The 22,090-nt window shown below is 58.1% G+C and overlaps 1 protein-coding gene across 3 annotated transcripts; it reads left to right on the top strand.

The window, feature by feature from the left end:
• The first annotated feature begins 34 nt into the window (after positions 1-34).
• Positions 35-16,193, top strand: Hpn (hepsin). 3 transcript variants are annotated; one of them, XM_026391250.2, is made up of 13 exons: positions 35-734; positions 1,079-1,235; positions 1,803-1,872; positions 6,645-6,746; positions 6,827-6,868; positions 11,447-11,576; positions 11,647-11,769; positions 11,884-11,924; positions 12,189-12,354; positions 12,440-12,630; positions 14,974-15,069; positions 15,252-15,394; positions 15,525-16,193. In XM_026391250.2, exons 3-13 carry the CDS (start codon positions 1,857-1,859, stop codon positions 15,729-15,731), a joined length of 1,257 nt encoding a protein of 418 aa, XP_026247035.1. In that variant the 5' UTR covers positions 35-734; positions 1,079-1,235; positions 1,803-1,856; the 3' UTR covers positions 15,732-16,193. The 3 variants fall into 3 exon arrangements, with proteins under 3 accessions (XP_026247035.1, XP_026247034.1, XP_026247033.1); XM_026391249.2 differs by having other exon boundaries at positions 1,079-1,872; positions 15,525-15,689; positions 15,876-16,193; XM_026391248.2 differs by having other exon boundaries at positions 1,079-1,872.
• The last annotated feature ends 5,897 nt before the right edge of the window (positions 16,194-22,090 follow it).

Here is a 22,090-nt window from a genome sequence, read left to right as displayed (position 1 = left end):
CCCCAAGTTAGATGGCCCCGGGATCCTCCCTCCCAGGAGGCAGCGGGGACCTCAGGGAGTTAGGGACCCAGTGGGGAGCCTGTGGAGCCACTTAGAACTTGATTAAAGCCTGGTGGAGGGGAGTTGTTAGCTCAGTGGGGGCTGAGAGGCGGGGGAGGAAGCCGGAGCCAGCAAGGAGGAGCCTCTGAGCCTTGGGGGTGCAGGGAGAGAGATTGGGGGCCAGCCCCAGGCAGGCGAAACCAGTGTCCGCTGGGCAGGGCCGCGGCTGGGGTCTGTGGGTTGGACTGGACAGGGGGCCTGTGAGGGTGAGCAGGTGGACCTAATTGTGCGGGGACGACCCATCTGGGGTGAGCCGTCCTGGTCTGACACTGGCAAGTGGCTGCTGGCGACCTGGCCCGTCTGGGTGTTGATCTGGCCTGGGGTCTGACGTGGATGGCTCTTGGTTGCTGGCGGGACAGCGTGTATCTGCTCTGGCCACTTCCGGCCACTTGGCCTGGGCCTCAGCACTCAGTGTAGCCTTTTCCAGGCCAAGCCCCCATCCCCCTACCTAGGACTTTCCGGGCTCCAGAGGTCACCGCGGCAGGCGGCAGGGCGGCTGCCAAAGCAAACGAGCCCCCGTGACTTGTAGGAAAGCAGCTGGGGGAGGGGGCTGGCGGGAGCAGCAGGACCATGCGGCAGAGGCCAGAGGCCGCCCTGGGCCCGGGACAGGGAAGGGGTAGAGGCGACAGGTGTTGGTGAGGGGACGGAAAGGGGCTCCGAAAAGGGAGGGGGCTGAGGCGGGAACCGGGAGAGGGACAGGGGATGGGCGGGGCAGGAGAAGTGGCAGTGGCCAAGTGGGCTTGGGACACCAGGCCCTTCCACCTGGTTCCCTCGGACCCGGGGCCGTCACCCCCGGCCGCCTCGCTCCCTCGCCCCTGCGCCCCTGTGCAGCTCCAGTCCGGCGGGTTTGCTGGGGCGGCCTGGTCCAGCCCCTGTCCGCCCGGCCCCACCAGCCAGGTGGCCTCTGGGGCTGCCAATCCCCGGGCCCGGCCCCTCCCCGCCCCTTCCCCCGCCTCCCGCCCAGCCCCCTGCTCCTCAGGTGAGGCCGCCTGGCCTAGCAGGCCCCACGCCACCGCCGCCACCGCCTCTGCCTCCCGGGCCGCCCGCTGCGGGGCCACCATGCCGCTGCCCCGGCCTGGAGACTGACCCCCAACCGCACCATCTCGAGGCTCTTCCCCCACCTGCTGGACCCCAGGGTAAGGACCAGGGACCCCAGACTCAGTTCCCATCCTGAGGACAGGGGTCCCCTCGCCTCTACCCAATTCGATGCCCACGCCCCATCCAGGGGCTCCCAAGGACCCCAAATATGACTGTTGGACTGCTTCCCAAGGACCCAGGACTCCAGCACGCTCTCCCATCAGACTTGGAGATGGGGCCCCCAGGTTTCTCCATGTCCAGACTCTGGAGTCCAGCCCTCAAATTCTTGCTTCCCCTCCGCCCTCTCTTCCCTCAGACCCCATGGGTTCCAATCCCAGTTCCCTCCCATCCGGGTCCATCACACCTGGCCACCTGGCTCCCACACCCCTGCACCCCAGGCTCAGGCCTGGGGGTCCTCAGCCCTTCAATTCCAGGAGTCCCCATGGCACTGGTCAGACACTGACCCCATCCTTGAACCCAGCCCAATGTGAGTCCGTGATCATGGCATGCTCTGGCCAGAGCCCAGTCCCTCCAGCTTCCCTGGATGGACGCCTGGGACTGGGGGCGCCAGTGCTGGGCTGGGCTGGGCTCCCCCAGGCCCTGCCTCCCTGTTCATCTCCCCACAGGTCCCACCCCGGCCCAGGAGGTCAGCCGGGGAATCATTAACAAGAGGCTGTGACATGGCCGAGAAGGAGGGTGAGTCCCCCCCTTTCCTGAGCCCCCACTTGGGCTCTGCCTGGTGCCCTTCTGCTGTGCTCTCTCTTCAACCTTCCGCCCCCATGGAGCCCCCATCTCTGGTCCCCCCTCCCAGGCCCGTCCCCACCCCCTTCTGCAGCCTCGTCCACCTGATTAACCATTAACTCCGTGTTCTGTGCACTTGTGCCACCCCCTGGCTCCCTGCTACCCCGGATGACCTTCCTGGCACCTTGCCTCAGTTTCCCCTCACCCCCAGTGATTTCTCAGCTCACCCTGAGACTGTCCTCTACTGGGGGGATGGTGACATGGGGACAGGACGCTGCTCTGCTGCCGTGGTTAAGGGCCCAGATGTTAAGGTCAAACACACGGGGCCTTGCACTTGAATTTGCTCCTGCCACTTTTCTGCTGTGTGGTCTTGTGCAACTGACAGCATTTCTCTGCACTTCAGTCTCCCTTTCCCCTGCCCCCGGGGTCAAGTGTGGGTCCAATACTCCCTCCCTGAGCTAACAGGGAGCAGGGAACACACCAGGCACCCGCATGGGGGCTCAGGATGTAAGACGCGTGCCATAAACAGCAGCCGTGGGAACAGAGGTTGGAAGACTCGGAGTCCCAGGGACTCAGGCCCCCCAGTGCGTCCTCACGTTCCTCCTGCCGCCTGGCTCTGTGGGCAAAAGAGCAGAGGGAGGACTTTGGACTCAGCCCAGAGGGATGGAGAGAGAAGAGGAGCTGAGAAGTCACCCTGGGGATGCTGGAGAGAAGCCACCCCGCGGAGTGGATGGCATTCAAGGGCTCTAGGCAGCCCGCCTCCCTCTCAGCCTCTCCCACACTTGGGGACCCAGCTGAAAGGGCAGTCTTTTCTTCCAACCCTGCCCCAGTTGGGATTGACTCCTCCTCTTCTTCCTGGAGCCAGGCTACCTGCATTCAGGCCCAGACAGCAGCGCTTTCTAGCTGTGTGGCCCTGGGCAAATAGCTTACCCTCTCTGGGTCTCAGTTTCCTCTGTAAAATGGAGATGGCATTCATATACCTTACGGCATGGTGTGAGGGTACTGGCTGACATGACTAGTCCAGACTCTGGCCTCCTCAGGTCTCAGTCTCGTGTAGATAGCCACTCAGACCCTCAGATCCCAACCATTCAGCTGCCATTCAGAGTGAACCAGTTCTCTGTCCCTCAGGAGAAAGTGCTGGGCCCGGGTGGCAGACTGCCCCGCGGCACAGCGAGCGCAGCTAGTGCTGGTGTTTCTGGAGGTGACGCAGGAAAGGAAGCTGTGGGGGAGATGAGTGCTGCCACCGGACCAGGCTCTGTCCCCGCTGGGTCAGGAGCAGGGGATTCCTTGTCAGTGCTGGGTCTCTCCACAAGGTGGCGCTGGCGGCAATGCTTCGTGCCTCTAGTTGGTGGTGTAAGTTCTGTGCTCCCCTGGCTCTAGGAAGCTCTGGGAGGTGTCCGATAGGGAGCCGAGCACTGCTTGGAATTTGGGGAAACACATCCAACCCTCAAGTCTCAAAAAGCCACACTTATATCCTACAGGGCTGGACATGTCCGGCTGAGGGACTTAGCCTCCGTTCTTGGGGGGGCACTAGGGAGTCATGGATGGTTCTAGATTAAGAAGGGACGGGTTGGATTTGGTATTTTAGGAAGGTTTCCCAGGCTTTCTTGTGGAGAGGGACCAGAAGGGGAGACAGAGCTCCGTGGTTGGATGGGGCTGAACTGAGGCGGGACCAGGGGAAGAGAAGGAAGGGTGGACAGGAGGGTCACTTAGGAGGACTGGCCAGGCTGGAGGAACTGGCCAATCTTTAGGGAGAAGGAAGTGTCCTGCAGTTGAGGGCCAGTCCTGGGGAGGAGGGCCTCGGGACCTGGGAGGAAGAAGAGATCTGGGGAGGCCTTGGGGCCCTATGGGACCTGGGGGGTGAGAAGAAACTAGGGGGTTTCAGGGGAAGATGCCCAAGAGGCTGCAGGACCCCTGACCCGGGGCTCAGAACACAGTCCAGGGCTGAGGACAGAGAGTGCAACCCGAGGCCACAGAGGCAGGAGGAGAGAGAGGGAGGAGCTCGCGGCCATCTTAGGAATCTGGATTCCAGGGAGTGGACAGAGAGCCTGGAGCAGAGCCTTGGAGGGGTCCCGGGAACACAGTGTGTGTGTGGTCTCCAAAGAGGGGGCATCAGGCAGGAGGTCCAGGTCATGTAAGAGAGGGGTTTCGACAGATTCAGATTCAAAGGTGTCACCTTTGGTGGAGGCAGAACCGTCCCTCGAGAAGCTGGGGGACGCCCCGAGAAACAGAGCAGAGAGTCTCAGGGAACAGTGGGTGCAGGAGAGGCCTGACCCGTGGAGCACAAAGCCCCATAGCTTCCAGAGATTGTGATGTTGAGGATGTCACCTCTCAGTGGCAGGAGCAGAGAGCATCTTGTCCCAGCAAAGATACCCAGGAAGGGTGTCTCTTTCACCAGGGGACCCAGGTGAGGACGCAGCCTGTCCCACCAGAGGGACCTGTTTTGGAGGTGCTCAAAGTCCTAGCATGGAAGGAGGTGCTTTCTTGTCACCCTAGGAGACACAGGTGGCATTGCTTGCTGTCCCCCCACCCAGATGCATCAGAGCCTCTAGGTCTTGCGTAGACTGCAGCCCTGGCAGGCACACCCCGAGACAGAGGGCCCGGAGCCTGTAGATGCAGGAAGCCAAGACACTCCCCTGGAACCAGGAAGATGTCAGAGGCCGAGCTGGGCATGGGGACAGGCCCGAGAGCCCTCCCCACCCGTCACCAGGACAGGCAGGGGCTAAGCTGGGTGGCCTCTGCCCATGGCCTCCTGGAGGGATGCAGCATTTCCTGATGCTGGTGGGAGCCGCGGGGCTCTCAGATTCTCAAGCCACCCAAACAGTGACTCCCCCCGGAAGGTCCTGGGCCACTCCCGGCTCTGTTCCGGGTACTGACCTGGCACTCTGCCCACCAACATGCCACCCAGACACGGACGAGGGAGCTGGGAGCTCTGAATCCCTGTGAGAACTTTCTGGCAGCGGAGCCCAAGACAGGGCCAGGGCAGGGCCATTAGTGGTCTTTTTCCTTTGGTCCTCCTAGAATCCCTAGCGGGCGAGTTGGCATTGGATCTCCAGGATCTCTGTGCACTGGAAATACAGTTCTTCCTTCCTCTGGGCCACGAGGCCTCCCTAGCTGGCCCGGGCCTTGGTTCCCACTGCCCTCCCTCAGCCTGTACCCTTCTGGCCTCCTCCAGGGCCTCTCTAGCCCTCTAACACAGTGAGCTTCTTCTTGCCTCCTGGCTTTGCCCATGCTGTTCCCTCTGCCCACCATGCTGTTCCTTAATGTCCTTGCATGGCTGCCTTTGCATTCTGGTCTAGCTCCAAAGTCTTTTCTCCTCCTTCTCCTTCTCCTTCTTCTTAACAGGGATTGAACTCAGGGCACTCGACCACTGAGCCACATCCCCAGCCCTATTTTGTATTTTATGTAGAGACAGGGTCTCACTGAGTTGCTTAGGCCCTTGCTAAGTTGCTGAGGCTGGCTTTGAACTCGGGATCCTCCTTTCTCAGCCTCCTGAGCCACTGGGATTACAGGTGTGCAACACTGCACCTGGCTCAAAGTCTCTTCTTCGGGAGCCTCATCCCCCTTGAGAAGCCCCCCACCTCCATTATTTTCCTCATAGCCTTTGCCACAATCTGGAAATTATCAGGTTTGTGTTTAGTTGTGGGCATCCCCGCTCCCAACTCACACCCCGAGAGAGCCATCCTCTTGCCTGTCTGTCTTAACCTCTGCTCCCAGAGCCTAGAGTGGTACTAAGGACACAGAGGATGCTCAGTAAGACAGAGGAAGGCTCAAGCTCCCTTTTGCCCAAGCAAACAGAGGCTCGGGGGGTGAAGGGCATTGCATGGACCACAAAACTCTAATGAGGTCTCAAGCAAGCACTGAGCACTTGCTGTATGCCAGTGACACCATGAGAGGCTTTGTGATTATGTACTTTGGATCTGGCACCCAGTCTGCCCAGGGTTCAGATCTCAGCTCTGTCTCTTGCAGGCTGAGTCATGGTGGGCATGTGACTCGACTTCTCTGAGCCGTAGGAAAAGTGGGCATCGCCATGCAGGGCTGATACGCAGACTGAATAGTTGATGTGTTTAGAACAGTGCCTGGCGCACCGCATAAAATGAGTTGGCTCAGTATTATTTAAAAGGACTTTAAAGTGTTGCTTTTTAGAAGTGGGTGCTGGGTGGATGCCCGCTGAACAGATGAGGAAACCGAGTCTCAAAGAAATGGTGCTTTGCCCAAGATTCCAGCCAGAAGAGCGAGGCTGGCAACTTTCCAAACTTCAGTTCTCAACTTCCAGGGACCACATTGGGTTTGGGGGCTGGGGGGGGGGGTCTCCCAAGCAACAGGGGAGGGGGAAATCAGCGTCATGAGCCCCGATGCTGCAGGAGCCCCTGGAAAAGTCAGCCGAAGAGAGAGGTCAGGGGGCACAAAGTGACGACAGAAATGCCAAAGCTCAGTGTCACCTGGGAGGAGGAGTCCTCTAAGAGCCAGAAAAGTGCCAGGGTAGTGGCAGCAGGCCCAGCCGTGGCCCCTCCCCAGCTGGAGCCTTTGGGGAGCTGGACACCTGGTTGTCCACCTGGCCAGGGAGGGACCGCCCTGCCCATTGCTCGGCCCCAGGAAATGGCCCAGGGCACAGCAGGCTCAGTGGTGACAAGTTAGCCCTGGGGGGCAGGGCAGCTGGCCCGGTGCCTGGACCCTGCGGCAACGGGGACAGGCCTGGCAGTGGCCCAGCATGGTGTCTGTTGCAGGTGGCCGGACTGTGCCATGCTGCTCCGGACCCAAGGTGGCAGCTCTCATTGTGGGGACCCTCCTCCTCCTGACGGGCATCGGGGCAGCGTCCTGGGCCATTGGTGAGAGTGGTCCCTGTGCCTCTGACCCCCCCTGGCCCTGCGGCCCCCGTTGCCTGCCCTCACCTCCGCCTTCTCTGCAGTGACTCTTCTACTCAGGAGTGACCAGGAGCCGCTGTATCCAGGTGAGTCCAGCAGCCGGGACCCTCTGGGGGGCCCTGGAGGAACCTGCGGGGACGGTGGCTCAATAAAAGTATTTTTGAGTGAACGTATCGGTGCACGCGGAAATGCTAATGATCAGAGTGCATTTGTATCGAGTGCCAGCTGTGGTCCCAGGCATGTTTTAATAAGTCCGTCCCTTGTCCAACCCAGTGTTTTTCAGGCTCCAAATGGCTTACCCCTGAGTGCACGAGGGATTTAAATCAGGGAGCTGGAAACTCCCACTTTTTAAAAGTGATTAGAAGATATCAGGGTGCATCTCTCCCAGTAGGAAAAAGTGTGGTTCATTTTCTTGTTTGGGTTTCGTGTATTCACCGACATGCCATCCCGTGGCCTCTTCCAGCAGCCCTGTGAGGGTGGGACTGTGATTCTCCCCAGTTTACAGATGGGGAAACTGAGGCTCCGTCATGTAGGTAGTCTCAGACCGCAGAGCTCCCGTGGGCCACGTTGCGCCGTCGGGCCTGGTCAGCACATGTTCTGGAGGCACAGTGGGAATTCAGGGATCCTCTAGCTCCCCTAGGAGGCAGGAGAGCGAGGTTTGCTCAGGCTACTCTTTGCCCATTTTCCAGACGTGGGAAATGAGTACTGAGAGGACACAGCTGGTGATGATGGGCCCAGAGTGGCTCACCTGGGCCGGATGTAGCCATGGCTGCAGGCCCTCGGGGTGCCCGCCACAGCACTCAGGAGATTCAGAAACGGACTGTGGGATGGGGGAGTGAACCTGCCCTAATGCCTTGTGGGACCCCAGGGCAGCCGAAAGAAAGGGGGGCTTGCTTGGGAAGTGTGTTTTCACATCCTCAGGCCGCCTCAGATTTCTTAAAGAATTCAGTTCACACCAAGAGCCATAATGAAGTTCCAGACCCAAAAAGCCAGCATCAGCGTCCCCTCTGTTGGCGGGCACTTAGGTGATGTTTGCCTGGGTCAGGCGAGCACCTTGGGGCTGGACCGGATCAGTTTTTTTTTGGTACCAGGAATTGAACTCAGGGGCACTCAATTCCTGAGCCAGGTCCCCAGCCCTTTTTATTTTTTATTTAGAGACAGGGTCTCGCTGAGTTGCTTAGGGCTTTAATAAGTTGCTGAGGCTGGCTGTGATCTCAAGATCCTCCTGCCTCAGCCTCCCGAGCTGCTGGGATCACAGGCGTGCGCTGCTGCACCCAGCTCGAATCCGTTCCTTCAGTCCTCCCAAGCGCCCCTGTTTGTAGGGGGGAACCGAGGCACATTTTGGCCAAGGGACTTACTCCAGGTCACAGAGCTAGTAGGTGGCAGGGCTGTGACTTGCACCCAGGCAGCCTGGGTGGCCACTGTGGGTGACTCCTACCATCTATTGTGTATCAAGGAACTGCTGAATTCGTTGCCATGGTAAAGGGTCACCTCTGCCAGGTCCCAACCACAATCTTTACCCAACAGGCCTACGACGGGCTGGGAGTTGTCATAGGTCCAGAGTTTTGTGTGGGGTGTGAGAACCTGGCACCCAGTGAGGTGAACCGACTTACCCGAGACCACTCATTGGCAGAGACATGAGATCAGGCCCTTGCAGAAAGCCCCGGGGGGTCGCAGGATGAAGTACCCACCTCACAGGCTCCTGGGCTCCCAGGACGTGGGACTCAGTCCCCCTCACCTCCCCCTGACCTCCGGCACTCTCTGGGCTCCAGCCTGTGGGGGCTCCCCTGCTCCCCCCGATGTCCCACTCCCGCTGTCCTCGTGGACCCACCTCCTGCTCCCACTCCTGGTGTGCTCCAGGCGGGAGGGGCATTCTGTTTACTGGTCAGGCAGTGCTTGGCGCACAGTAGGCACTCGGGACATCTTGGCTTAATAAATAGCACAAGGATAGATCACCGAGGTGAGCCAGGCTGTCCTGGGCCTTCAGCTGGACAGTCACCTGGATCTGGCCGGTTTCCAGACCCCCCCACCCCCGCATCCCTGCCTTGTTTGGTGGATTTCCCACCTCGGTCCGTCGATGCAGGAGGCCCACCAGGCGACCCGGAACGCACTTTTGGCCTAAAATAATATAAACAAGAAGAAAGCATTGCAGAGTGAGACTCGGCGCATAGACTGTGGTTTTAAAAATAACCGGACGCGGCATTCTGTCCCCCTCCCCTCCCCCGATCCCCACACCTCCCGCCACACCCGTCCAGGGACTCACTCCTTTTTTCCCAAACCCCACACTGGCTGGAAATTTCTGGAACAGTGAGGCGTCGTTTAAAAGTAAGACTCCACCTCCACCCCACCGCCCCTGCCTTGCTGTCCCAAACTCTGTTCTGGTCTCAGAGCTCAGGGAGCCTCGGGCACCACCCCGAGGAGAGGGGCACCACGCCCCGGCAAGAGGCCATCATGACACCAGACCAGCCAGACAGCTCTTCAGTCCAGTGCAGCCAGGGAAGGGTCAGGCCCCGTCCACATGGAGCGGGGACTGAAGGTCGGCACGTCTGGGGTTCAGATCCTGGTTCCCCCAGTTCTTTGCTGTGTGTCCCCGGGCACGAGTATCCTTCCTGGGCTAACCCCCGCCCCCGACTGGTTGGATGGGCATGGAAGTGGTCACTAGGCGGGCCTGGTTTCCGCCCTGTCCTTGCTGCTCACTGGCTGGGTGGTGTTGGGTGTGCCAGCCCATCTCTCTAAGCCTCTCCGTCTTTAAAATGGCAGTGATTTGGTGGCTACGAGGCCTGGGTTGATGGCGGGGCAGGGAGAGTGTGGGCATAATGCCAGGCACACAGTAGGTCCTCAGCAGGGCAGGTGCTTGTTGGAAGTCCTGCCTTCCCTGGTTCAGACCTGTGGGTACCCAAGCAGGCCCCAGCCTGGGTGTGGCCTCACGGGGCTCCTCTTAGAAGAAGGCAAAGGCCAGTTATCACCAGACTCGGTGTCCCAGAAGGTGCCATCAGGCCATGCTGGGGGCTCCTGAGAGCACACAGAGGCCCAGGGCCCATGCTTTCACAAACCCGTCCCCTCCCCCGGCCTGTCCCCACCTCTGCAGCTCCATCCTCCTGGTGGCTCTGAGGGCTTGTCCTTGACCCCTCTCCTGCCTTCACATTCACAAGTGGATCCAGAGCAGACTGTCAGCTCCACCTGCAAAACTCATCCAGAATCGCAGTCTTCTCCAGCCCCCTGCCCCCGCCTGGGCCCAGCCCCTGCCCCCTGCCTGGGCTCCCCAGCTCTGAGCCCCCTGCTGCACCAGGTTCCAGCTCAAAGCCCAGCCTGGCTCCATCCCATCTCCGGTTGTCCCCACCCCCACAGCCCCCACCCTGCACGGCCCTGGGTTCTGCGAGTCCCTTGGCCTAATTTGCTGTCCCCTCGCGTATCTTTGCCTGTCTTTCTCACCTCCCTCAGATCCTTAGATGCCACCTTCTCTGCAAAGCTGTCCCTGCCCACCTACTGAGATGTGCCACCTCACTCCGTCCCCTTCCCCTCCCGTCAGCTTCCTTTGTCTCCGTAACCCCTTCTTCTGTTGTGACATGTGACATATTTTACTGCTTCCTCCTGTTTATTATCTCTCTCCCTGACTGGGCTTTGGGCTGCACCAGGGCAAGGGTTTGTCTGATGTGTTCGTTGCCTAAAATAGCTCCTGGCACCTCGGCGTGTTTGGTAAACACAGGAAATGCACCTGAGGGCGGTGACCCGGCTCAGGTGCTATCAGGGATCCCCTGATGCAGGGGCTGGATCGATGGGCCCCTGGGGACATCAGTCTCCACACAGACTGCCCCCCTCCCCCAGCTCAGAACAGAACCACCTCCCAAGAGCTTGCTCCCCTCTGGCCCTCCTGGGTAGCTTAGCCCTGCGTCCTGTCAGGGACTGCTTTTCATTCCCGTCTCTCCAGACTTGGTGGCTTGGTGACGGCAGAGCCCAGAGCCATCTCTTGGGTCATCCTTGTGTCCTAGCGCTACTGGGCTTGGAGCCTGGTCCATGTCTGATGCGTGAAAGAATGAATATTGCTTTGCCTAAATGGGAAATCATGCATTTTAGCATTCAAAAAGACAGAAAAGCCAACCTTCTTCTCCCTCTTCCTCCTCCTCCTCCTCCTCCTCCTCTTCCTCCTCCTCCCTCTTAACCCTAGAATATTTATTTAAATGTTTTAGGAACCTGGTGTATTAGTCAAGGGTCTTCAGACTGCAAAAGACAAAACCAAGTAATCAATTGGCTAAGCAAATGGGAAATTATGAGCTCACCCAACTCTGGGCTTTCTTTGGGGCCTTTAAAAATGTCCCCAGAATCCTCTCCGCTCTCCCCCACATGGGAACTGCCCTTTTTTCTCATGGGAGCAAAGAAGGCCCTTAACATCTGAGTGATGGGTGCAGCCACTTTGGAACACTGGGGGCCTTGGTGGGAGGACTCCCTCTCCCGAATGCTCCAGTTTCAGGGGCCAGCTTCGCAGTCCCAGGGCCCAGCGGCTGGTGTCCCCAGCTCCTTGCCCTTCAGAGCCTGCGCTTGCTCCTGGGCCCTGTGAGGCCTGGGGCTGGAGCCACCTGACCTAACAGGCCAGGGGGGCTGTGGCCAGGGGGGTGGGTCGGGAGCATGACCGTGGGACCCAGGCGGCCGGCTCTGTCACCCTGCAGTGCAGGCCAGCCCTGTGGACGCCCGGCTCACGGTGTTTGACCAGACAGAGGGGACCTGGCGGCTGCTGTGCTCCTCGCGTTCCAACGCCAGGGTGGCCGGGCTCGGCTGCGAGGAGATGGGCTTCCTCAGGTACCAGGGAGCCCCAGGGGGTGGGGCTGGGGGGGGCGGGAGGAGCAGGTCTGACCCCCGCCCTGCCCAGGGCCCTGGCCCACTCGGAGCTGGACGTGCGGACGGCAGGCGCCAACGGCACGTCGGGCTTCTTCTGCGTGGACGAGGGCAGGCTGCCCCACGCCCAGAGGCTGCTGGACGTCATCTCCGTGTGGTGAGGAGGGCAGCGGCCGGGTGGGACAGTCCCTGGCCCCGGGCTCCTCCTGTTCCTCTCGTCTGGACTCATTGGTGTTTCGTTTCTGGGTCCTCATCCCTCTCTCCATCACAGCGACTGTCCCCGGGGCCGGTTTTTGGCTACCGTGTGCCAAGGTGAGACCCCCAAACTCAAGACTGTTTCCTTTAGCTTCTCCCCGGGGGGAACATGGCCCCTGAGACTCTCCCCAGGGCAGGGCTGTGGCCCTGCAGGTCCCCCAAGGGGCTGTGTCAAGTTCAGACCGCGCAGGGTGGGGCAGGGCTGGGCTGTCCCCTCAGTCCCCAGGGCAGGTCTTCCTGTCCTCAGGGCTCTCAGAACCCAGGGCCAGACCTCTGTTGGGCTCCCACCTCCCCCTGGCACCCCGATGCCTTCCCCCACAGACTGTGGCCGCAGGAAGCTGCCCGTGGACCGCATCGTGGGGGGCCAGGACACCAGCCTGGGCAGGTGGCCCTGGCAAGTCAGCCTGCGCTATGACGGCGCGCACCTCTGCGGGGGGTCCCTGCTCTCCGGGGACTGGGTGTTGACAGCTGCCCACTGCTTCCCAGAGTGAGTGTCCCCACAGCACCCACCGGGGGAGAGGCGGTGAGGCCGTGCCTGGCCGGCCACCACCCTCCCTCCTGTCCCTTGGCAGGCGGAACCGGGTCCTGTCTCGATGGCGGGTGTTTGCCGGTGCAGTGGCCCAGGCCTCGCCCCAGGGCATGCAGCTGGGGGTGCAGGCCGTGGTCTACCACGGGGGCTACCTTCCTTTCCGAGACCCCAGCAGTGAGGAGAACAGCAATGATATCGCCCTGGTCCACCTGTCCAGCCCCCTGCCCCTCACAGGTACATCTCGGGGGCAGGGATGACTTGACTTGGGAACTCCAGAGACAGACAGGACAAAGGAGGGGGACAAGAGCAGACTAGCATGCATGGATGATCCAGGTGTTCGTGCATCAGGGGAATGAGTGATCCTGAACTCTGGGCAGCGGGTGCAGCCACTTGGGAATGTTCTGGCAGTTGACCATGTGACGGTTCCATATCTGGGGTGCACATCCAGGAGGGACACACACGTGTCTACACAACTGTGCACAAATGTTCACATCAGCATTATTTATAAAAGCCCAAAGATGAAAACAACCCACATGCATATCATCTGACAGATGGATAAACACAACAGAGTGCGTCCCTACAGCAGACTCCTATACGGCCATGAAAAGGAAACAAGACAGGGGTTCACCCGGCACCACGGGTGAACTAGGGAGTCCTTCTGCCCATGAAGGAAGCCCGTCTTGCGTGATTCCATTCCTACGAAATGCCCAGAACAGGCAAATCCATAGAGATCAAAAGTGGGTTCATGGTTGCCAGGGGCGGGCGGCGGGACTGTGGAGACTGGGAGGATTGGTAAAGGATACAGGGTTTCTTTTGGGGGTGGTGACATGTTCTAAAGTCCAGAGTGGTCACCGTGTGTGTCTGGGAATACACTGAAGCCCTGGATTTGCATGTTCCAAGCTGGTGAGGAGGACGGCCTGGGAGGTGTAGCTCACGAACGTGCTGCCCAGAATAATTAAATGAAATATGAAATCTGAGCAGGGAGGGGACAGATCCGTGGAGAGGTCACCAGGAGTCCCTCCTTTCACAGTTCTCTGGTTAGACCTGGGTCCCAGCTCTCGCAGGCCCCAGTGCGATAGCAACGAAAGTCATGATGCAGGGACGATGCAGTTATGGGCCACAGGAGATGGTTTTGGTCAGTGACGGACTGTGCAGGGGACATGGGCCCGTGAGCTTATGTGGCCTCAGGCATCTCAGGTCGCGTTATTTGCACAAGGTCACGTCACGATCCATGTCTCAGATACGGACCCCACCCTTAAGTCACGCCTGGCTCTAAAGCCATGAGGTGACTCCGTGGTGGCTTTGCCGACGAGCCTCCAGGCTGGCGCGGTGCCTGCCCCGTGCCAGGCTCTGTCCTCAACCCTTGCTCACGGTGGCCCCGGGGAGCATCTCACAGAGCCCGTGGCCCACCTGCACTCGGTCCCCGCACAGGGAAGGGAACGGCTCCAGGCTCCACGGCTGGCAAGCGGCAGAGCCGAGCTGGGGCTGCCTGGCGCTGCCCGCGGTGCCAGCCGGGGGCCAGGAGGTCGGTACCCGCCGTGGCCCGCAGCATGTTTATTGTGGTCATTTTCTCTTTTGGGCTCTGAGATCCTAGTCTTTCACTTAAGGGAGGGATGTACGTCTTTTTCTTCCCTTCTCCTGAGCGAAGAGTGGAGGGTTTACAATGTTGAAATGAGGACTGGGGGGGGGGGGGGGAGCAGCCGGGTTTGAGACACATGGCTGAGGGCCCTGGGGACAGATCCGGGGATTTGTCCACGGTGGGATCTGGGGCACGTGGCTTCACCGTACTGTGCCTGTTCCTCAGCTGTAAAACAACTTCCTGGGGTTGTTGAGGCCATCAAAAGGTTTCAAACGAGTAAAGAGCTTTGAGATTTAGCAGCCCAGAGCAAGTGCTCCCAAACTGTTAGCAGTTACTGCTGTGACTGTCACTTATTACTGTGACTAGTCACCAAGTACTTGCTGTTTGATTCCAGGCATATGCTGCCTCACCAAATTTTCAGGGTGCTTCCGGTGGGTCATGATCATTATTTTGATTTTACAGCTGAGGCCTCTGAGTCTCAGGCAGGAAAAGTCAACAGTCAGGCTGCCAGGACCGCTTGCGTAGGTTGTGCACTGCACAAGGGTGCCATATCTCGGAGGGGCATTCTTGGTGTAGGGCTACGTATTTCTCGTGATGACAGGTGGAAGTCAAACATCTCGACACAGGATTCTTCCCAAAGGCGCCCTTTGGGTTGGGGGTAGTGCCATGGCTGTGGTTAACAAAACAGGCTTAGAAATTGGGCCAACCTAGGTTCAAATTCTGACTTCATCATTGATTCATTATGAAACTTTGGTCAAGTGACTTGGCCCTTCTCTGGGGTCATGGCTGCCCCTACCTCCCGGGGCTGATGGGAGATGAGATGAACAGGAGAGCACTTAGCACACTGAGAGCTCGCCTAGACGGTGGGTCACTGTGGCCATCACAGACGGTCAGAGGACAGGGTCTGGTGGGGGGGACATGGAGGCAGCTGAACGGGCTTGTGCTGGGTGGGGCGGAGAAGGCCAGCAGGGGCTGGACCGACGGGGTCTCTGTCACAGAATACATCCAGCCCGTGTGTCTCCCGGCCGCGGACCAGGCCCTGGTGGACGGCAAGATCTGCACCGTGACGGGCTGGGGCAACACGCAGTACTATGGTGAGTCCCGTGCCCTGCCTGGACACCGTCATTAGGGAGACTGACCCGGGCAGGGGAGGGGCAGACCAGTGGGCTGGACAGCCACAGGCCCTGGTGTGTAGAGACCTGGGGGTCGTGGGGTAGAGGAGGGAGGGGTCGTGCATGCTCCTGGGCTCTGGCCAGCCTTGCCCCCGCACCCCCAGGCCAGCAGGCCCGGGTGCTTCAGGAGGCCCGAGTGCCCATCATCAGCACGGACGTCTGCAACGGCCCCGACTTCTACGGGAACCAGATCAAGCCCAAGATGTTCTGTGCCGGCTACCCCGAGGGTGGCATCGACGCCTGCCAGGTGAGGGCTGTGTGGGGACAGCCGGGCCCCTGCTGCCCAGGGACGGAGACCAGGGCAGTGGGCGGTGGGGCTCCCTGCCTGAGCACAGAGGGCCTCCTGGCCTCCAGCCGCCTTGCCCTTCCCTCTCCAGGGTGACAGTGGGGGTCCCTTTGTGTGTGAGGACAGCATCTCTCGGACGCCACGTTGGCGGCTCTGTGGCATCGTGAGCTGGGGCACCGGCTGTGCCCTGGCCCAGAAGCCAGGTGTCTACACCAAAGTCAGTGACTTCCGGGAGTGGATCTTCCAGGCCATAAAGGTGAGGTGTCCCCTCCCCCCTGGGGGGACTCTGGGGAGCTAAGGGGAGGCTGAAATTTGGGGCACCCTAGAAGAAGGCGCCCTGGGGGACAGAGGGGCCTCCAGTCTTCTGGGGAAGGGAGATGGTGCTCGTGGGACTTTGGGGGCAGCCCCTCGGACCTCAGAAGCCCCAGCTGTCTGTCCCCAGACTCACTCCGAAGCCAGCGGCATGGTGACCCAGCTGTGACCTGTGGCGGCTCCTTGCGGCACACCTGTCCGGGCCCAAGGTTGGGCGGCTTCAGCTCCACACGACAGGATCCACGCTGAGCCCAGGAGGGAACTCTTCCTCTGGGACCAGTCCACAGGCCCAGGGACGCCCTCCTCCAGGTCCTGTCTTCCACAGTGGGGGGCCCACTCTGCCTCACCCTCCCGACCCTTGTAAATATTGTTCTGCCCTCTGGGGGCTCCTGTCTGGAGGCCCCTGAGGACAGGATGCTGTTTAAATAATAAAGATGGTTTTGATTAATGCTGCCTCTGAGTTTGCAAGTGCCAGCAGCAACGAGGACATTTTGCAGGGAGGGAAGAGAGGAATTAGGGCCTGGGGTTTATCAGGTAGAGCATGTGATCCCCCACTTTCCACAAAATTAAGATTTCTTTTTCAAACACAGTGACACCCACCTGTAATCCCAGTGACTTGGGAGGCTGAGGCAGGAGGATTACAGATTCAAGGCCAGCCTCAACAACTTAGGGACACCCTGTGTCAAAATAAAATAAAAACAGGTCCTGGGATATAGCTCAGTGGTAGAGCACTTGCTGAGCATGCTTAGGACCCCCAAGTCAAATCCCTAATATAGCAAAAAAGAGAGAAGATTTTGACCAGTTTGCTTAAATGGAAATACCCTGGGGGCATACTGGCTTCAGGTACTGCTGGATCCAGTTGCCCTCAAATCTACTTTAATTGATCAGCTTCATTTCCAAGCAGCCGCTCCTACCCACAGAGACAGAGACCTCCACCTAAACTCCAGGCTTAGACCCCTCACCCAGCTTTGTAGCTCCAGCCACAAATGTTTCTTCTCTAATAGCAAAACAACAAGTCCTAATGAGGCCCAGGTCTCTTGAACAGATTTGATGGTATGTTCTCATCGAATCACTGTGCACCTGGTGCACATGGGGGTGGGGGGTAGGGGTGATGCACAGGGGGTTGTCCTTCAAGAACAATGTAAGCTGAAATGAAGACTTGTTTCCAGAAAAAGTGGACATCAATGCCCAGTGAGCAAAAGCACATCTTTTGGACCAACACAGAAAACAGGGCCTTTTGGATGGAGGTGGGGTGCAGGCCTTGTGATTGCGGGCTGAAGCCCCCACCCCTACATCCATGTGGGCTGGGGTCAGGTCCCACCTTTTCTTGGAATGGGGCTCCCCAGCCCCCCACCCCCCCCACCCCTCTGGAGCATCTGCAGATCTTTGTGATGGCCAAGAGGGCCACCAGAGGGCGCTGTTGCCTGTACATGGCAAGAACACGTTTCCAGCCTAGTGCTGTTAAAAACCAGCAGAAATAATGTGTCAGCTGGGTGCCTGTTTCTCAATATTTTAAAGGATAAAAATTATAAGGGATCAACCTCAAGCTCCCAAGAAATTTCCTAGAGTATAAATAGACCCCCTCCCCCAAAAAGTCTCCTTTGAAGGACTAACAGAACATCCATTTGGGAAATGCTCCAACCATGTGCCTGTCCCCGATCCCCAAGCCTTAGAGAGGCTGGTCTCCACCATTGCCAATCAGTGGAGTCTCCCAGCCCTGTTTCTCAACTTGCAGAACCTGTACACAGACTTTCCAAATGACTGCATGTGGCTGCACTGTCCTAACCACGGTATTTGGAGTGTGATTTGAGATTTGACTTGCACATTGGTTGTTAGAAATGTACAGAGTTAGAGGAGATGACTGAAAATTTTTCAGCTGGAAATCATGCTGTACATGTGTTTAATGAAGTTTGGGGGAATGTGACTCACCCTGGGGTGATGGTCTAAACAGATATGTCTAGCCCTGGTTGGGGGAGTGGGTCTGAGCAGCCAGCAGGGAGCACTTAAAAGGTGATGGGCCTGCCCTGGTGGATCTGAGGGGATGTGACCCTATTCTAGGGGATTTGACAGAAAGTTGGACATGTGGTAGTCTGTTTTCTGTCGCCATAACAAAATACCAAGACTCGGTGCTTTATAAAGAAAAGAGGTTATTTAGCTCACAGTTTCAGAGCTGGAAGTCCAAGATTGGGCAGCCGCATCCACGTAGGCTCTGGTGAGGGTCTCACAATGGATGCTTCACGATGACAGGGAAAGATCACATGGGAGATAGTGAGAGACCAGGTGGGGGCCAGTCTTGTTCTTGGGGTCTGCCAGCACCCTTGCTTTCTTGGAGTGGAGTGGAAGGGGGTTGGACTCCCTCAAATCCGTTCACTAGTTTTCTTAGGATGCCAGGAGTCAGTGGGCTTCAGGTTCTCCTCTGACTCCCAGCTACCTCGCCACCCCCCGCCCCCCAAGGAGCCAAGGAAAACCTAAAGATCATTGTCATGACAATCTCAGCACTGCTTCAGGGTTCTGCTGGGATCTTGGGCTTCAAAAGTCTGAGCGTTAAAACCCTTTCTTCTATGTCATGTTGTGCCTCCCGAGTCCGATATCGATCCATCTACAGAACAAGTGTAGCCACATCGGGACCACAAGCAAGGCCTGGCCATCACATTTCGCATTTATATCTGACTATCCCCTTTCAAATATAGAGAAGCCTTCTGGGTGTCCCTTGGGGTGGAAAGCTCTGTAGGGAGGGTTGGTTAAGTTGGCATTTTTGCAGTCAAGTCGAAGGAGAAATGTATAGTTACTCTTTCATAATAGTTATTTAACAGTGGAAACACTAAAAGATTAACAGTGGTTGTCAAGGCCGGTAATTTTATATTCAGAAATAACCGCTGTGAATGTTCAAATAGTGGTGTAAGTAGGGCAATGGATTTTGGTTTCTGCATGAGAGGTAATGCTATTTCAATTATTCAGTGATTAAGTGAGCTGCTGCTCTGGCTCTATTTCAGCAAAACAAACCGCCCTAAACCTAGTGGTGCAAAGTAGCAACCATTGTATTAGGACTCATGGACTCCACGGCTCAGCGTTGGATAGAGGGCGGAAGGGACGGCTTACCTCTGCTCCATGAAGCTCAGGTCCTTAGTAGGAAACCTAAAGGATAATGACTTGGGGAACAGGGACTGGGCCATGGAGGCTTCTTTACTTATAAATCTGGTGCCTGGGCTAAAATGGCTAAGAGGCAGGGATCCACTGGGACTTCCAATCATTGTCTGTCCAAGTGATTTGGGCTTCCTGCTGTTATGGCTGCTTCCAGACCTTTGGACTTCTCACGAGGCAGCTCCGGGCTCAGGCAAACCTCTGCATTTTTACACCACGGCCTCACTGCCACAAACTTCCCAGACTCTATGATAGGGGCAGAGACCCCACTTTTCATTGGAAGACACATCAAAAATCAGGGCCATTTCTTAGAACTGCCATTGGGACTTATAGACCAGAGGAGCAAGTTGAAAGCTGACAAAACAGAAATGATCCCTCACTAAAAATTTGGGCCTGAAAGATTTGCGTGCTAAAGTTGCAGATGACAAAAATTATATTCTTTATAAAGTAAGCCGTCTCAGTATTTTGTTATAGCAAGGAAAACAGACTAATACAACGCCCAACCTAGCAGTACATGGTCCCATTTGTTGTTTGGTTTCAGAGGTTCATTCTATGATAGGAATGTTCAGCTTCAGGCAAAGCTTGATTTTAGCACTTAGTCAGCATTTGGCCACAGTATCTATTTGTTGTACCATATATAATAATTTTTATACTCTCATGAATATTTTTTTAGCATTTTTTCTGTGCTGGCATGTACCGGGAGCTCCTCTGTATGTTCCTTCAGTATTTCCTCAAATTCAGATGTATGAAGGTGCTGATTTTAATTTTTGCTCTTTCATTCATTCATTACATTCATTCAATTAATATTTATGAAGCACTATTATGTCCAGGCACAGTTCTGAGTGATGTTGTTTCATTTATATTTCTCTTCCTTTTCATATTTCTTTTTCTTTTAACCTCGACTCTGACAGTAACAGGTACAAAAGTGTGGATTTCGTGTGGTAGTGCAGATACATGTTTTCAGTATATATCAGAAAAAAAAATGCAAGTGAAGGAACAGATATTAACAAACGTCTCCTGTACTCTCCGGGGTTCCTGCTCCCAGGGCGCCACATCGGCGGGAATCACTTGGTGCATCCCTTACAATCCGGGAGGCAGGGCCGTGGGCTCAGCCTCCTTCAGGGGGCTTCGTCATCTGTCCCAGGTGCCAAGCTGAGCCTGGGACCCATGAGGAGAGCAACTCTGCCGAGGGCCCACCGGAAGGCTGACGCCCCACACGTCTCAGATGCGAAACTGTCCCAAAGATGCCCTGGATGGGCAGGAAGCAGGACCCTGCTCAGTTCGATGGGGCCAGAGGGACCCTACAAATAACCTGGCCTAGGCGTGCCTCTGTCCCACCTGGCGTGGCCATGAGAAAGGCCAGCTTAGGTGGGGGAGCCGGATCCGTGCCCTTGGGACATCTGCTTTGGAGGTGAGTCCCCACTGCCTAACCGTGAGCACCTTCTGGAGGGAGAACCTCTGCGAACCTCCGCAGGTGCGCAGTCCTGAGCCCCGTCCTGCTCCCTGTTCACCCTCCAGGTGAATGTCCTCCTGCCACTGTGTCCCCTGCAGTGTCCCCTAAATGCCTAAAGGCTCAGCCCCCATCATTCTCTGGGGAAGCCCAGCCCCAGGGCCCCGGGGGGGGCCTGGTCTTCGCTTCCCCACCCGCCCCCTGTTCCCAGGAGTCTGTGAATTAATCCTGAACCTGCAGGAGTGGGAACTGGCAGGGTCCCTGGGGAGCACAGGCGCTGGGCGACCTCAGCCTCCCGCCAACCCTTCGCCAAGTGATGCCTCGGTTCTTCCTCCTGCAGGTGGCTTGACTGGCCTCGGCCGCTGAGGAGTGTGGAGGCCGCTGCGGCCCCTGGGAGCCTGTGGCAACCCTGCGGCTGGGGAAGCCCTGGGCACCATCGGTCCCTCTTCCTTCCTGGCTGCACCTGTCACCTCCAGGCCAGCCCAGCCCCAGCCACACAGGGTGGGCCCAGCATGGCCCCCGGAGGCACGAGCAGTGGACCATGGGGCAGAGCTCCCTGCCCACCCCAGTCTCCACCTGGGCCCCACCTCAGCCCTGGGACATGCCAGTCTGGCCACCCAGTCCCGGGTCCACCTTGAGGCTGTGCTGTTGGGTATTCGGGAGTGCGGGCTCAGGGAGTGCCTTGGCGGGTGGGCTTGGCTCTTAGCTGATCCCCTGGTCCCCTCTTCTCAGTGACATGGAGCAAGGAGATCAAGGTGAGGCCAGACACACTTCCTAACCTGGAGAGTGACCTGGGCCAGGAGGGGAAGGCCCTAGGGGTTAAAGGGATGTGGCCCCACCCTGGAGTCCCCAGGGAACCTGACCCTGTGCATGAGAACTAAGGGAACACAATTGACCCCGGGTCCTGAGAGGCACCGGGTGGGACTGGAGGAGCCCCACTCCTGATCCCCGTGGGGTGCAGCACGGGGCGGGGCGGGGAGGCCCTCTCTGCAGAGGATGGTGGCTTCTCTGAGCTGCTGCTGCCGGACCCCTTTGCTCTGAGGTCACACACAGAACAGTCTATGTGAGTCCCTGGCCACGGTGCCCTGGGCTCTCTTGTCCTCCCAGCCCCACCTCCTGACCCTGTACCTATCCATGTCTTACTCCCTCCTGGGCTTCATCCTGGGCCCTCCTGGGGTGGGGCCTGTCCCTCCTCTGCCCCCAACCTGAGGACACTCCCTGCCAGTCTCCCCCTCCCCCAGGCCTGCACCAATGGGCTGGTGTCCTCTGGGGAGCCTGTGGCCCTGTTCACGCCTGGGGCAACTTCCCCTGGAGACAGGCCAGGCCTCTGCGGCCCTGATCAGGGCTGTGGGTCCACTCTGAGAGGGGTCCATGTGTGGTCCCAAGGAGCCTCCTGCCAGGGGCCAGAGGGACCCTACAAATAACCTGGGCCTAGCTGTGCCTCTGTCCCACCTGGTGTGGCCATGTGAAAGGCCAGCTTAGGTTCTGGGGGGCTGGGGCAGGGCAGCTGAAGACCTGGCCTTCCCTTCCCCAGCCCCCCAGCCCCCCAGCCCTCGAGCCTCGCTGGTGGGCCTCCTGGGACCAAATTCCTTTTTTAAAATTTTATTCTGATGAGTTATACGCGACGGCAGAATGCATTTCAATTCACCCGTACACAACTGCAGCACAACTCTTACCTTTCTCTGGTTGTTCCCACCATATGTGCGCTCACCAACCTGTCCCTAGGGTAAACGGTGTCCTCCCACTCTCACTCC

Source organism: Urocitellus parryii, chromosome 15, assembly GCF_045843805.1.
Source record: "Urocitellus parryii isolate mUroPar1 chromosome 15, mUroPar1.hap1, whole genome shotgun sequence".
In the NCBI taxonomy this organism is placed as follows: domain Eukaryota; kingdom Metazoa; phylum Chordata; class Mammalia; order Rodentia; family Sciuridae; genus Urocitellus; species Urocitellus parryii.
This window is presented reverse-complemented; position numbering and strand designations above follow the sequence as displayed.